Source organism: Myotis daubentonii, chromosome 9 (genome assembly GCF_963259705.1).
Source record: "Myotis daubentonii chromosome 9, mMyoDau2.1, whole genome shotgun sequence".
Taxonomy (NCBI): Eukaryota; Metazoa; Chordata; class Mammalia; order Chiroptera; family Vespertilionidae; genus Myotis; species Myotis daubentonii.
The window spans coordinates 16,418,052-16,434,605 of record NC_081848.1 but is presented as its reverse complement, the minus strand read 5'-3'; the positions used below and the strand labels follow the sequence as shown (position 1 = coordinate 16,434,605).

Genomic DNA, 16,554 nt, shown 5'->3' with positions numbered 1-16,554 from the left:
GTAAGGAATTTGAGGGGTTTGAGGGCTGATCAAGGAAAAGGATATGCCCATTGGACAGGTTGCATGAGAAAGGAAGTCCCTCACAGCATGAGACTATCTAGAGGTTTGTGGCAAAGGGCCACCATCTGGAAGGGGAGGAGGGCAGGGAGTCCCTGAGGTGATGGAGATTGAAGAGGGGCCTCTGGAGAGCACACGTCGAGATGGAGTTGCTCAGTAGCAAGTTCTGGAGTCTCTGGGTCACAGAGCTCCAAAGGGTGGTAGTGATGTGGCAGCTTACCACCACAAGGCTGTATCTCGGCAATGGATAGTAAATGTCGGGCATAGTTTTGTGGAGGATGCAAAGCAGGCAAGCTATACATGGCTAAAAATCGGTTTGTTTGGGCTAGTTTTAAAAATAATTGGGTGTATGAAAATTTGAGTGTGGTTCCAGCAGACTTTTTAGCTAATGGGTTTCAGTCTGCAGTAAAGAAATAAACCACCCAGGAACCAGTACATAGATGCCATCTTCAGCTAATCTATATAGTAACTGAGAAGGGAGAAGAGGAAATTGTTTGGAGAAGTAATAATGTTCTCCATCTTGATGAGGATTTAAATTATACAGGTGAATACATTTATCCAAACTCAGTGAATATATGCCTGAGACTTGCGCATTCATTGTGCATACATTTTGTTCAAGGTTTCATGTACATTTTACTTTATTTTTATTTTAATAAAATTTATTGAGTTAACATTGGTTAATAATATAATATAATATAATATAATATAATATAATATAATATAATATAATATAATTTTTTCATTACAAATATTCAACTCTAGTTAATGATATGTATGCTGAAGTATTTAAAGGGAAATGTACTGCTGTATGCAGTTTACACCAAAATGCCAAAAATAAAATGGATTAATGAGTAGACAGAAGAAACAGATAGTTCGATAGTTATGTTAAAGCAAGCATAGAATGTAATTTGGGGTGTACCTGTGTTTATTATAAAACTTCAACTTTGCTTTATGTTTCAAACATTGCACAATGAAATGTTAAAGACTACTGTGTGGAGATAGACTGGGAGACCAGTTGGGAAACTATGCCATCGCAATAAAAAATTTATAGACTTTGTATTTCTTGACCAACTGTAAACTATAATTTGATAGACAGTCAGCCCTATGTGTGATCATTTGACTAAGGTCTGTGGTGTTCGCTGTTGCAGGGAAAGTCCTTCTGCCAACATGGACACGGGTGCATTTCTGTCATCATCTATGTGCTCCAATAGGACTCTGCTAATTGATGGCCGAGTAGAACTCAAACGAGGCCTACAAAGGCAGGAGCGACATCTTTTCCTGTTCAGTGATCTGTTTGTTGTGGCCAAAAGCAAGTGAGTATACCCTACACTCTCCCAGTTATCATTATAAAATTGCACTTCCACCAAAAAAGAAACCTTTCTGGTCAGAGCTCACTGTAAGAATGTCTGGGTTCCATTACTGTAGCTAATATCTGAAGGGAGTTTTATGTTTGCTTTGTTTTTGCAAAATAACATTTCAACTGTTTATTCACTCAGCAAGTATTCATTTAAGTCCCCCTCTCTGCATAAACATGAAAAACACCATGAAAAATATTATGGGTATGGTCCCTGCTTTTTTGGCACATTCATTCTAATGGTTGTGGGAGGGCAGTAGTTACAGATTGTGGTTAGTGCTATGAATAGGGTGCTACATGAAGTAAAAATGGGATACATGTTAGGTAGGTGTACTCGGGGTGGAGGGAATCATTGACGGATGAGAAGAAACAGCCATTCAGATATTAGGAGGATGAGCAGTCTAGGAAGAAGGAATGCCAGGTACAGAGGTCAGGGGGAAGCTTGGGCTCTGTGTGTAACTGGAGCACGGTGGGCAGGAGGAGAGTCATCTGAACTGAGATTGGAGAAATAGACAAGGATCAGGCTATCAGGACCTCTGCAGGCTGTATTAGTTATCTATTGCCATTAACAAATTACCCCAAGATATAACAGTAGGTAACTACAAACATCTCATACAGTTTCTCTGAGTCAGGAATCTGGGAGTGGTTTGGCTGTGGTTCTAGTTCAGGGGGTCTCATGAGGTTGCAGTCAAGCTGTCAGCCAGGGTTTACAATCATCTCAAAATTCGACTGGAGCTAGAGAGTCCACTTCCGGGCTCACTCATGTGAATGCTGGCAGGCCTCAGTTCCTCGCTGCTATCGGCCTGAGGCTGTAGTTGTTCATCTGGGTCTCCATAGAGCTGCTCATAACATGGTATTGCTTCCATGGAGTGAAATATCCAAGAGAGTGAGGACAAGAGTAGGCAAATGTGCTGACTTTGGAAATGGCATACCTGATGTATTCCATGGGCCACACAGACACTGTGGGCACAGTGTGGAAGGGAACTACTCCAGGCTGTGAATATCAGGAAACATAGCTCACTGGGGGGCCATCTTGGAGGCTAAGGTACCACAAAGGCTATGATGCAGAGTTTGTATTTTATACCAGAAGGTTTAGGGTAGTAGCATGATGTGGTTCCTAGTTCTAAAATATTGTTCTGGCTGTGATAGTTCACGGTGGACTAGAGAACAGGCACAGGGAGAAGCAGAGGCTAGACAGGAGGTTATTGTAGTCGTTGGAGGAGAGGCAATGAGGTCTCTATCTGGGGAAATGGCACTTCAATGGGGGATACAGACATATTCTATGTGTTTGGATTTTTTTCTCGACAATTATGACAATATTTAGAGTAGAAGTCTTTTGTTTTCTTACCTGAAATCATTGTTCTGATTATTGCTAGCATGCAAGTGGTTTTATGTAACTTATATAATGTTTTGCTAAAAAACCTGTCACATAAAGACAGTTTCTTTCCCCACGAGAAAATTGCTATTTTTAGACATATTGGCAAAATCTGTGCCTGTCATCTACTTCTCACATAAGGTGTATGTCATTTTTTTCTACATACTGCTTTGGAGAAAACTGTTTATATCCATTTAAATGTTTTTATGAGATGACAAAACCTATATCAATTGATTTAATGCTGTGTTTAAGAGATTCAGTTCATGAAAGATTATTTCAAGTACTTTTTACTTTCATTGGGGATATTAAAAAGTGCGAGTAAGTTAATTTGGCGCGGGGAATAAACCCAAGACCCCTGAGGTAGAGAGAACATGTAGGTCCGAACAGATGAAAGAGTGAGACTGAAGATAGAACCCAGCTGGTGTAGTTCAGCAGCTGAGCATTGAGCCAGGAACCAAGAAGCCACTGGTTTGATCCCCAGTTAGGGCACATGCCCAGGTGGCGGGCTCAATCCCCTGTTGGAGGCATGCAGGAGGCAGCCGATCAGTGATAATTCTCTCTCATCAATTTTTCTATTCCTCCCCCTTCCTTTCTCTCTAAAAAGAAATCAATAAAAAATATATTTTTTTAAAAAAAAAAAAAGACTGAAGATAGAGAAGCTGAAGGAAGCTTCTCAGAAATATACTCCCATCCAGGGCTTTTGATATTTGCATAGCGTTTAGCAGCGTAAATAAAGCCAGGAATCGCCCTAACTGGTTTGGCTCAGTGGATAGAGCGTCAGCCTGCAGACTCAAGGGTCCCAGGTTCGATTCCGGCCAAGGGCATGTACCTTGGTTGCGGGCACATCCCCAGTAGGGGGTGTGCAGGAGGCAGCTGATCAATGTTTCTCTCTCATCGATGTTTCTAACTCTCTATCCCTCTCCCTTCCTCTCTGTAAAAAATCAATAAAATATATTAAAAAAAAAAAGCCAGGAGTCCACACTGCTCAGACTCCGGCTCTGCTAATTAAGCTGTTGGAAATTTTGGCAAGTGTTTTAATCTGTCCACAACTCCGTTTCTTTTTTCTTTCTTTCTTTCTTTTATTCCTCGCTTGAGGATATTTTTCCATTGATTTTTAGAGAGAGTGGAAGAGAGAAGGAAAGACAGAGAGAAATATTGATGTGATAGAAACACATGGATTGATTACCTCCTGCACATGCCCGACCATGGCCTAGGCCGGGGAGGAACCTGCAACCAAAGTACGTGCCCTTGACTGGAATTGAACCCAGGACCCTTCGGTCAGCAGGCTGACGCTCTATCCACTGAGCAAAACTGGCTAGGGCCATGACTCCCATTTTTTATCTGTAAAATGTTTGAGGATTAAACTAAATACTATATGTAAAGTATTTATAATAATGACTGGCACATAATAAGTTTTTAATAATATTAGCCATTAGGATGGAAATAATTCTTTCTACCTCTAGATACCTCCTTGTTTTATATCAGGAAATGGATAATCTTGGAATCTTATTGATCTAGGGAAAGAATTGTTGGAGTAACTCTTTTTTAGGTAATAGATGTGGCAGTTCCCACATGGTATCTGAACTATCCTGTATAATAAAAGCCTAATATGCTAAGTGTCCGGTCGACTGGTCAGCCATTCAGCCAATCAAAGCGTAATATGCTAATGACATGCTAAGGCCGCTTAACCACTTGCTATGACATGCATGACCACCAGGCAGCAGACAATTGACAAGTGGACCAGTCACTGTGACGTGCACTGACCACCAGGGAGCAGACGCTCCAATTGGTAGGTTAGCTTGCTGCTGGGGTCCCACCAATCGGGACTGAGCAAGACGGGCAGACAAGCCCTGGAGCTCTCCTGCAGTCCCTCCCTAGCTGGCCAACCTCCCACATCTCTCCACGGCCCCTATTGTGCACTGGTGGTGTCCCTCGGCCTGGCCTGCACCCTCTCACAATCTGGGACCCCTCGGGCGATAGTAGAGAGCCGGTTTTGGCCCGATCTCACTGGCCAGGCTGAGGGACCTCACTGCTGCACGAATTTGTGCACTGGGCCTCTAGTCTAATATAAAACAAGACCTGCATTAGAAAACACAGAATGCATGAAAACATTCCCCTCCAAAAGATTTGTAGTTTCAGTTTTATATTACCTAAATAGTTGCCATCAAGAAATAAGATTGTAGCTCGGCTGGCATGGCTCAGTGGTTGAGCATTGATGTATGAACCAGGAGTTCATGGTTCAATTCCCAGTCAGAACATATGCTGGGTTGCTGGCAATCCCTCGTATAGAGCTTGCAGGAGGCAGCCAGTTGATGATTCTCTGTCATCATTGATGTTTCTGTCTCTCTCTCCCTCTCTGAAATCAATAAAAGTATTTTTTAAAAGAAATAAGATTTTATTTTCAATTGAGAATTTAATTAAAAAATAAAAAGATACATAACAATAGGGTAAAAATATTGCAGTGATATATAGAAGGAAGGCATTATGCTAGCAGGCACTTTTCTATTACACTTAAATGTACCCTACAGAAAGCATAAATGAGGCTTTGAATCTAGATTACCTTCATGTATAGTTCTAGCAAAATCCTTTTCCATTTTATAAATCCTACAGAAGAGTTTTAGCTCTAACTATTCCATGAGGAGCCCTGGCCAATGTGGCTCAGATGGTTGAACATCATCCCATACACCAACAGGTTGTTGGTTCGATTCCCACTCAGGGCACCATGCCCAGGTTGTGGGTTCAGTTCCCAGTTGGGTGGATACAGAAGACAACTATTGATATTTCTCTCTCACATTGATGTTTCTCTCTCTCTCTCCCTTTCCTTTCCTCTCTCTTTCTAAAAACATCTGTAAAATCAGATTTAAAAAAAATAGTCTATGATGAGTTTTAGGAATACTTTCATATAAAGTATCTTTTATTTCATTTAGCTTTTAGTGTTTCCAAAAGTGGTTCTGAATGATAAGAAGTAGCCAACTTTCCCTTGGCATTCTCTTTATCCTTCCCAGTGCCTGCTAACTATTTCATTCTTAGGTCCATTATGAGCATTAAATAAGTGAATTAGGTCAAGTGATAGAGTGGTATCAATATCAGGTTCTCAAGGAGATTAGGTAGAAACTGTCAAAAAGCAATTTCATTATCGACTTAAAGTAGATCACCTTCTGGGTCCCCGAGATAAATATTAATTCTGTTAGCTCTACTTAAATAAATATAATACTTACTCGCCTCTTTTTTTTCTCTCTCGTTTAATGTAGTGTCTGTTTTTAGGCTAGTTTTTAAATTTTAGCCAGAATGTAAGAGGAAATGGTATGAACAAATCCTTAAGGAAATCTAAAATAACCTTTGCTTCTAAAGACTAGAAAATCTTGTAACCACTCATATTGAAATGCATTGTAAATTGCTCTAGTTAATTTTAGGTTATATTTTTTAGTATAGCTATCTCTGTTAAGGTGAAAATTTTCTAAATATTTTAATAAGTAACATGTATCTTAATCTTTTGTTCAGGTACTCAAATATTTTTGGAAGTAAGCAAATTATAAATAATAAATGAATTATTTTTTTTTATAACAGCAGTAAATTTAAAATTGGCATTTCCACCCAAATGCAGTGCTCAACATACAGAAAAATAAAGTAGCCAGTTTATGGCTAAATGCAGACATGAGGACTAATACATGTAATGTTTCAAAGGCATTTTGGGGCGAGGGTAGCCAACCATTTAACAATTCACTGTGGTAGGTAAACACTGAAGATAAAAACAATGAATAAGACATTCTTTGTCTCCTTGATTCGTTTAAGCTATTCTCTTATCACAATTTCAGAAACTCTCATAAAATTTAAGAGACAAAATAATAAGTCCTGTCTGGTTGTTATCTTTTTAGGTATAACAACAACTTTAAGATAAAAAACAAAATTAAGTTAAGCGACATGTGGACAGCAAGTTGTGTGGATGAAGTGGGGGAAGGCAACACCGACGCCATGAAATCATTTGTAGTGGGCTGGCCCACTGTGAACTATGTGGCCACTTTCAGGTAAGAACACAGCTTGCACACGGGTTAGCTACTATGAAATACGGCCTACTGTGTAATTTCTAGGATGGAGAAATTAAAAAATTAATCAATTTTTTTCTAAATGTTTAAAGGGAGATATTTTATTCGGATTAAGTTATTCTGAAGTCAATGACTCATCTTTTGATATACCCCCATATAAAGACACTTGTAGGCCATATGTTTCTCCCAAAGATCTTTTTATTAAAATACATGAGAAGTAATGGTAAATATTGAGAACTCTGGGAGTCATTTATCTTGTTTGATTAGAGATTTCCAAAGGGTCTCTACGGAACCACTTTCAGGGCCATGGGAGAGGAATAGAGTATCAGAGCTCAAGGACCCCCTCTCCAACGTTCCCTCTCCTGATGTTTAAGTATTGTTGTACATATTGTGCTTTTGAGTTGGACTTTTCAAACCACTGAAATAAATCTTTACCGAAAGGAATTTTATAAAATAGTCTAATTACGTTTGAATAAGTGGTTGATATTCCCAAATTTTCTAAAGAAATTGTTTTGAACTATTGAAATGAAATTAATGTCATGATATAAATGGGTGCCTGAATTTTACATCAGGTTCTGACTTCGTATCTATAGAGATGTGACCGATTAAAGGCAAATTTATGATTCAAGAAGTCAAAGTTACTTTTCTAAGATTCACTCCCTGGCTAGGATGGAGTTGGCGAAATTGTGAATAGAGAACCTTTGTGCTCTTATCCTTAACATGCTAACTTGGCACTTTTCAGTGCAGGATGGGCACACCAAAACGGGTAGTTGAAATTTTTAACACCTGGACCTGCATGTCCAGCATTTGTTTTACACTTAAGGAGTTGGTGTTCATCACATGCATGTACTGTTTTTCTTCTTGCTTCTTCTCACCCCACTACCACCAAACTCCTCAGGCATCATCTTAAAAGCCAGATAACTAAAACCCAAGCTACTAATCTTCAAATAAAGGAAAGGCATGTCATTAAATTGGGTTGTGCACTGTTGGCCACCACAAGAGTTTAAGAAGTTATTTGGCAGAGACATGTTTTTTATCATTTTCTCCATATCTTTTTTTCCATGATGATTTCTCTAGATATTATCATTTTCAGTTGCTTAATCTCCTTGGAGTTACAGGTGGAAGGAAGCAATTTCGAGTGAGGGGGTGGGACTACATGACATCTTTAATCAAGGAATTTCCCTAAAACTTCTTTTAAGAATAGAAAGTAAATGTGGAGACAAGTACCACGTACATCAGTGATGGCGAACCTTTTGAGCTCAGCATGTCAACATTTTGAAAAACCCTAACTTAACTCTGGTGCCATGTCACATATAGAAATTTTTTGATCTTTGCAACCATAGTAAAACAAAGACTTATATTTTTGATATGTATTTTATATATTTAAATGCCATTTAACAAAGAAAAATCAACCAAAAAATGAGTTCGCGTGTCACCTCTGACACGCAGGTCATAGGTTCGCCATCACTGACATACATTGTATTCCTCAAAAAGTAGAATAATTTGACCAAGTGATTAAGGTTAGTGTAACTAGCGGTGTCATGTGAATATTATGTATCCCTTGATAGAATGTGATGAAAAAAACAACTCACCCATGTGGTATTCCTCCCCAAAACACATAAGCATGGCCTAATCATGAGAAAAACACAGACAAACCCAAATTGAGGGATATCCTATAGGTTCCCCAGAAATACCTATAGTAGTCTTCCTCAAAACTGTCAAGGTATTAAAAAAAGAAAACAGGGAAAGACACAGAAACTAAGGCCATACACTAAGGAGACATGATCACTAAATGCAAGGTGGTATCCTGGATTAGATCCTAGAATAGAAAAAGACGTTAATAGAAAAACTGGTGAAATAGTCAAGAGTTTAGTTTATAGCAGTGCACCATTATTGGTTTCTTAGTTTGACAAATGTGGGTGAGAGGTACTAGTATATAGGGACTTTCTGTCCTATCTGTACAACTTTTCTGAAAAACTAAAATTATTTCAAAATTAAAAGATCACTTGTTTAAAAAGGGAGTGTTGGAGAGTACTGCCTCTGGTGTGGCAGAGTGAGATCTTAACAGGCTGATAACCCTACAGAGAACAACCGAAAACTGAACAAAATGCAAGCAATGACCTGAAGGTCTGCAAGGTGAATAGAAGTTGGCAGGTTTTGGTGAGGAATTGAAACTTGGAAAGAGGCACCAGCACTGGTGGGTGAGTTTCCTGTTTTTAAGGCATTAGCCTGAGGCAGGCAACAGACACACCATGGTGGAGGTTAATTAAACCGACAAAGAGATCCAAGTCTTTTTGCTGAAGAACTGAAGGACAAGTGTCTGGGTCGGCCACAGCCACATAAAAGTGAGGAAGGAAATCTCAAAAAGGAGAGCGTCAGAGAAGTTAAGCTCCAAATTTTCTGTATAGACTCTACCCAAATCTCTAGATAACTGCTGAACCACACCTGCATGGAACAGACTCAAAGCAACTTGAAGCTAAGGATAAAATAATTGAACTGAGGGGATGCTGCCCATGGTGAGTGAGGTAGAGTTGCAGCTTGGGTCTGCTCAAGTTACTTGTCTGTTGAAACAGAAACATCAGCACTGTTTGGCAACTATGACGTAACTCAGTCTCCAAAACAAAATATCGTGATGTACAGAATCAACCTAAAATTTCTTAACATACAAAGAAAAAGGAAAGGGAAAATATAGTTAAAAGGCTAATCCTGACATGTTCCATATGTTGGAATTATCAGAAAAGAACTTTAAAGCAACTCTTAAACTCTGTTCAGTAGGTAAAAGGAAAGCAAATTGAAATAAGTGAAAAGATAAGCAATATCAGTAGAGAAATAGAAAATATAAGAAAGAGCCAAATTAAAATTCTAGAACTGAAAACTACAACATCTTAAATTTTAAAATCCTGTGTGGCCTTAGTTGCAGAGTGGAAATGAAAAGGGATGGGGCAAACTTGAAGCTAAATCAATACAAATTGTCTGATCTGAAGAATAAGGTTAAAAAAAGATTTTTTTAATGAAAAATGATTCAGAGACTTTTTGGAAAATACCAAAAGGTATAATATACATGTTATTGGAATGCCAGAAAAAGAAGAAAGAGGGAATGAGGCATAATAAATAATTAAAGAACTAATGGTTTGAAAACCTTAGAGATTTGGTGAAAGGCATAAAATGTACAGGTTCACTAAGCTTATTGGACACTAAACAGGAGTATGAAGAAAGCATCACCTTGTTATATTATAGACAACTGCTGTAAACCAAAAATAAGAGAAAAATCTTGAAAATGCCAGAGAAGAAACAACAATTTGCATCACTGTGGGTTTTTCATCAGAAGCTATGGTGTTTTCAGAAGAGAGTGGAATGACATCGTTAAAGTGTTGAAAGAAAAATACTTCAACCTATAATACTATATCCAGCAAATATATCCCTCAGAAATGAAGGTAAAATAAACATATTTTTTTTATTAAGAATTCATTGCCAGCAGAACTGTACTACAAAAAAAAAAATGTTGATGCAAGTTTTTCAGCCTGAAGTGAAATGATATCAGAGGGAAGCTCAGATCTTTAGGAAGAGGTGAAGAACATCAGAAATGATATCTAAATCTCGGTAAATATTCAGAAAATCGAGGCCATGATCAGTTTAATATGCCATCAGGTAGTTCAAGAAGCAGTCACTCTAATATCTGTAAAGAAGCAAAACAATAACAGCTTTGAAATATCTGATTGATGAAGAGCTGCCAGAATCTGTGGGGCATTTCTAATTAAGTCAGATTGGGGGACGAGCAAACATAAATGTGAACTCTCCACGCTTTACCTTGGGAAATGGGATAGATCAGCACATCTCAAAAAAGGCTGGAAGGAATTTCATATCTCCATCAATACTTGTACTTTGATTCACATACATATGCTCTGTGTCAACCAGAAAAATGGGCTCTGCACCTTAATTTTACAGATAACTATATGGTAAGTCCTCATTTAACATCATTGATAGCTCCTTGGAAACTGACTAAAAAAACCATGTATAACAAAACTAAATTTACCATAGGCTAATATGTAGATATAAGCAAGAGGAAGTTCCTACAGCATAGTGCTGGTCAAAAAACACCACCAAGCTTCCAAATACAGACACAAAACACCTCTAATATTAAGTATTGAAATAAGTCTGAGCTACACATACTGTAAAGGTTATGAAAACAAGAAAGGTAATTCTTTTTTAGCTGGTTTGTTACAGTTGGGGGTCACAGGTGGCTGGAGCCTATCTTTGCATCTCAGAGAGCAAGGCAGGACCCAACTCTGGACAAGACTACATTCCCTCACAAGGTACACACACACACACACACACACACACACACACACACACACACCACACATTCACTCATACTGGGACAATTTAAACACATCAGTTACATACAGATATGTTAACAGCCTACAAAATACACACACAGAGGCCTCAGCCAGGAATCACATTTTTTTTCATCAATGTTACAATAAAACAATGTTGAACAAAACACATTATTCTAGGACCTAATGTATAGGAAAACCGGAACATTGTTCAAAAGACCCAGGCAATATTTAAATCTAAAAAAGAAATCAATAGTTTAACTTAAGTACCTAGTATGAATCTTAGTCTACAAACAGGTATGCAAGAAAGGCCTGTTTATATATAGTTCAAATTAGAACCCATCTTGAGCCCACATTGTGCTGGGCTGTTAAGAAATAAAATTTTCTTCCTTACTGGAACTCCTGTTTCCAGTATATTGCGGTAGAAGCAGAATACAGGAGATTTCTCTGATGTTTCCAAAACAGATTAAAAGCTTCTGACCTTCAATTTATTATGGTCATTATCTTTTTCTGTCCTTAGTGTTGCTCTTTTACTAGTACATCCAGAGATACTCCGATACTCCTTGCCATCTCTCTCTCTCTCTCTCTCTCTCTCTCTCTCTCTCTCTCTCTCTCCTAAATCCTTCACCCCTCTCAATACCCTCAGCGTAGACTTTTTTCTTAATGAATTCAAAGTAGATATAAACAAACTTCGAAAATCTGCTGTTTAGAAAAGGGGAATACATCAAAAGGTCTTAAGGAATTGTGAAAGATGAAAATTGCATGGTCACTGGTAAAAGATGTAATATACTTCCTGATGACCAGTCCTGGGAGATGGCCATGGAGAAAATTTCTAAGCAACAAAGTTAGAAACAAATTACAAATATTTGTTAAATATATTTTTCTGTTACAAGAAAATAACTAGGGTTTCCAAGTTCTTTAAGATGTTTAGAAATAAGATTTTATAAGCTAGTGAATAACAGACCAATCAGAAATAAACTTTAAATTGTTTAACTTTAGGACTTCAAAAAAATTATTAATCAATACTAATTTAGTTGTAAATGAACTGATGTTACTCAAAAGATTACAGTAATTAAGTTTTCTATGCACACCCGAGGAGGGTTGAGCAGCGCTTTCACTGTGAGTGCACAGTCGGGACTGGAGCTGCCACCATGACACACGGAGATGGTGTCGCTGGCCCTGCCCTTCCACCACGAGGGCCCGCTCCTTGCTGATCACCCACCTCCATTCCCCGCCCTCTCCTCACCACACCACACACCCCATTGTGAATCGAGGCAGTGGTAGCACTGCAGCATTCTGAGCAGCAGCAATAACAGCGACTAGACACCAACCGCTGGGACCAGGTGGACTTGGAAGCCCCCGGGCCAGGCCCACGTGGCGCCCCCTGGCCCCTTGGCAGTCAAGGCCCAGTGTAAACACCTCAGCAGGGCCTTCAAGCCAGAAGGGAGTGGCATGAAATATTCAAAGTGATGAAAAGCATGGACCTACAACCAAGATTATTCTACCAGAAAAACTATCATTTAGAATCTAAGGACAGATAAAGAGTTTCCCAAACAAGAAAAAGCTAAAGGAGTTCATCACCACCAAACCAGTATTAAAAGAAATGTTAAAGACTTAAGAAAAAGAGGAGGAGGAGAAGCTCAAAAATATGAATAACAAAATGGCAATAAATATCTATCAACAATTATTTTAAATGCAAATGGATCAAATGCTCCAATCAAAATACATATGGTGGCTGAATGGATAGCAAAACAAGACCTTTATTATATATGCTGTCACTTCTGATTAAAAGACACACAAACTGAAAGGACTAGAGAAAGATATTTCATGAGATGGAAATGGAAAAAAAAAAAAGCCAGGATAGCACTACACCAGACAAACTATCTACCAAAACAAAGGCTATAGCAAGAGACAAAGAAGGACCAGCAATTTCACTATTAGATATTTATCCAAAACAAAACAAAGCATGAATTTAAAAGACATATACATACATTTATACGTTCATTGCAGCATTATTTACAATAGCCACGATATGGAAGCAACCTAAGTATTCAATAGATAAATGTATAAAAAATAAGTAATGCATATATGATACAATGGAATATGACTCAGCCATTTAAAAAAATGAAATCTGCAGCAACATGGATAGACCTAGGGATATTGTCTGAGTGAAATAAGTTAGAGAAAGAAAAATGTCATATGATTTCACTTACATGTGAGTCTATAAAACAAAATAAACGAACAAGCAGAACAGCAGACTCACAGATACAGAGAATATTTTAACAGTTGCTAGACAGGAGGGGAATTGGGGGATGATTGAAAAAAGTGAAGGGATTAAGAAGTGCACATTGGTAGTTACAGAATAATCATGTAAGTATAGCATAGGGAATAGATTCAAAAATATTGCAATAACTATGTATGGTGTCAGATGGGTACTAGATTTATCTGGGTGACCCTAAGTTATATAAATGCCTAATCACTGAGATGTACACCTGAAACTAATATAATATTGTACATCAACTGTAATTAAAAAATAAAAAAAATTATTTAAAGAAAAATAAATAGAAGAAACATTTTAGATGTATTTATTTACTAAATTACAATTCTACTATATGTATGAAGAAATAAATGCTTCTTTTCCTGGCAACAAACTGGTTTCTTGGCTATTGGTATGCCAAATTTCTGCTTAATCTCTTTAATCTCAAATTAAGCATACATTCCGTTTGAATGGCACTTATTGCTACCAGACACTCTGAGATAATTAGCCCTGTTTCACAGATGTGGAAACTGAAGCTTAGAGATGTTATGTGATTTGCCCGTCATCATATAGTTTACGTATATCCTTGAAATCAGATGTTTGGATTCTAAATCAAGTGCTCTTTCCACTATAAGAGTACCACTCATAGAAGAGTCATAAAGTAAGAAAATGGGTGTCTCTTGGATCCAGAAGGTTTTAATAAAACTGTACTTGACTGTACAGTTTTTCCTAACAGGGAGTTTCACTTCAGAGGCAAGGTTGCAGTAGTTTACAGCTACGTCAGTAACAGCAGGCTGTGAATAGTTGATTGACTTAAATGTGTTAGCATAAGTATTTTATGAGGTTTAATTTTTCTCTCCCATTTTATTTGCAGCTCCCCAGAACTGAAGGACAAATGGCTCTCTCTCCTTCAGAGGTATGTTTTTCAGTATACATATTTTTAATCTTTAACATAGTTAAATTAATTAAATTCATCTCTGCAAAGACCCCAAACTCTTCCCCTTTTCCTTAGTAGAAATTGTTCATTTGTCCTCAAAATAAGCTGTTATTTAGACTGTGCACGAGCTACTACATACTACAAATAATGTTTTCTCATGTCATGTATTTCTTTCTAGGAAGAACATTGAGTCTGGTTACTAATTTTAGACAAAAATTAGTAATGTTTTCCATCTCTTTTCCTGTCCCCAGCCTTACCATTTGGAGCTAACAGTTCCCTCAGAGCATGCATTAAGTTTTCATATATGGAGAGTTTTCTGCTGAGCACCTTAAAATCAATCATTATTCCTACCTTTGAGTGCACAGACTAAAATGATCAGTTTAGGTTCATCTCATATTCCTGTAGTTCTTCCCTCCATTCTTTCCTCTCTTCCTTCCCAAGCAATGGGATCACCAAGATTTCCCCTCCCCTGGAGAGCTAAATGAGAAGTGAAAGGCCATTGCTTTGCTTTGGTCTAGTAAAGTATTATGTGTTTTCCTATACATAATTAAGGTGCTGGGCCTATCGAGAGAAGGTAGGGAAGCTTTGAGGATAAAACATCACCCAGAGACGCCTAAACCTGACTGTGCTTCTCAAACCTCACACTGGAAATGGTTCTCCCGTTCTTTTTTGTGCCCATGCCTAATGTCCTGAAAATTTTTTCTCTTCCAACCCATAATGTAATCTGAGTTTGCTGAGTCTTTCCATCTGTCTTTTTAAAAATACCATATAAGTATATTGAAAATATTAGCAAAATAGATTGATTTAAAAATAAGCTATTTAGCAAAAATCCATCTGACTCAGTGTTGTTTTGGGTTGTTGTTGCATTTGATTAGATACATCACTCTAGAGAAAGAGAAGGACTATCCGAAGAGCATTCCCCTCAAAATCTTCGCCAAGGACATTGGGAATTGTGCCTATGTAAGTGTTTCTAAGCCAGAAATTAAATTCCAAGTCCCTGCATAAGGCAGAACACAATGCACACAAAAAAAGAGACAGGCAGGCAGACAGACAGACTGTGTGTGTGCTATGCAAGGTAGGCATTTAGAAATAGCACTGTGGCAAAACACGTTTTCCTGGGTATGTATGTGCCTTTGTATACATGAAACGTAAACCCTAGAGAAAATGAAGCAAGAGAAATTCATAGTAACTTGGGTATTTAACACTTACACTTGGAAGGAATATTGCTTGTCAGATGTCTGTCTTCCCTCTGCATTCATGTTTCTCTGGATCCTTTCAATGGCGTCTGTAGAGGCTTGTACTAAAGCCGTTTCCACAGGGAGCCATTTCCTATTAGTACTAAGAAATTGTTTGCAGCTTATCATTTCTTAAGCAGAGAGTGGTTCTGGAAAGTTCTTTATTCTTTAGGGTTTTAGGGGGATTGACTCCCTCAGGTCAATACGTGGGTGAGCTGGGGAAGGTGACATTTTTTAGGGATCAGCACATTTCTTTCACACAGTTTTTATCATATTGGTCAAATAAAAATTAAGTCTACTTAATTCTAGTTATTATGTGTAATTCAAAGACTTATCAATGATGAGTTATCAATGATGAACAAAATGGAAACTTGTGAATATTTTTATTTTTACTATGAATTGTCATACTTCACAGCAGCTCTAGATCACACAGAATCATTTTGTGTGTGGAAAAAATATGTAATACAAATAGTTGTGTTTGGGCCAAAAGCAAAAGTTATGCAAATATTCTGACCTGAGTGCCAGATGTTACTGCTTGAGGGAAATGCTCAGATTTTTATGTATAAAGACTACAGAGATCTCCTGTAGCAAAATAGAAAGAATAAATAAATATATAAAACCATCACTCTTTTTCTTCTGGTTTTGATTCAGTTGTGGCAATTGGTTACATTCAGGATTTTCATGGAAAATCCCTTGAACTTTTTTTTAACGCTTCCAGTGTATGGAAATGTGTGCTTGAGAAAGAAAGGACTGGTGGTCACTGTCATTTGGAAGAGAAGACACACAAGGTGTTTGGGTGCTGTGTCTTTATCGCTAGTGCCCTGGTTAAATCAAGGATATGGCACACACTCCTTTGCTGTCTGAAGTTGCTTCCCGGCAGGGGTCTCTTTTCGGGGAGCCCTGCTCCCAGAGAGAATGTGTGTATGGGAAGCATTCTATATCCTTCGCCTTTAGTTATATAA

General features: G+C 38.0%; 1 protein-coding gene across 2 annotated transcripts in view; it reads left to right on the top strand.

Moving 5' to 3' along the window:
- ARHGAP20 (Rho GTPase activating protein 20) overlaps positions 1-16,554 on the top strand; it is a 102,014-nt gene that overhangs the window by 49,263 nt on the left and 36,197 nt on the right. The window contains exons 3-6 of one of the 2 annotated variants that reach the window (XM_059708022.1): positions 1,206-1,370; positions 6,662-6,811; positions 14,295-14,336; positions 15,233-15,317. In XM_059708022.1, the coding sequence (XP_059564005.1) occupies positions 1,206-1,370; positions 6,662-6,811; positions 14,295-14,336; positions 15,233-15,317 (442 nt within the window). Of the gene's footprint in view, positions 1-1,205; positions 1,371-6,661; positions 6,812-14,294; positions 14,337-15,232; positions 15,318-16,554 lie in introns of those variants that run through there. The other variant, XM_059708023.1, reaches the window with a different exon arrangement.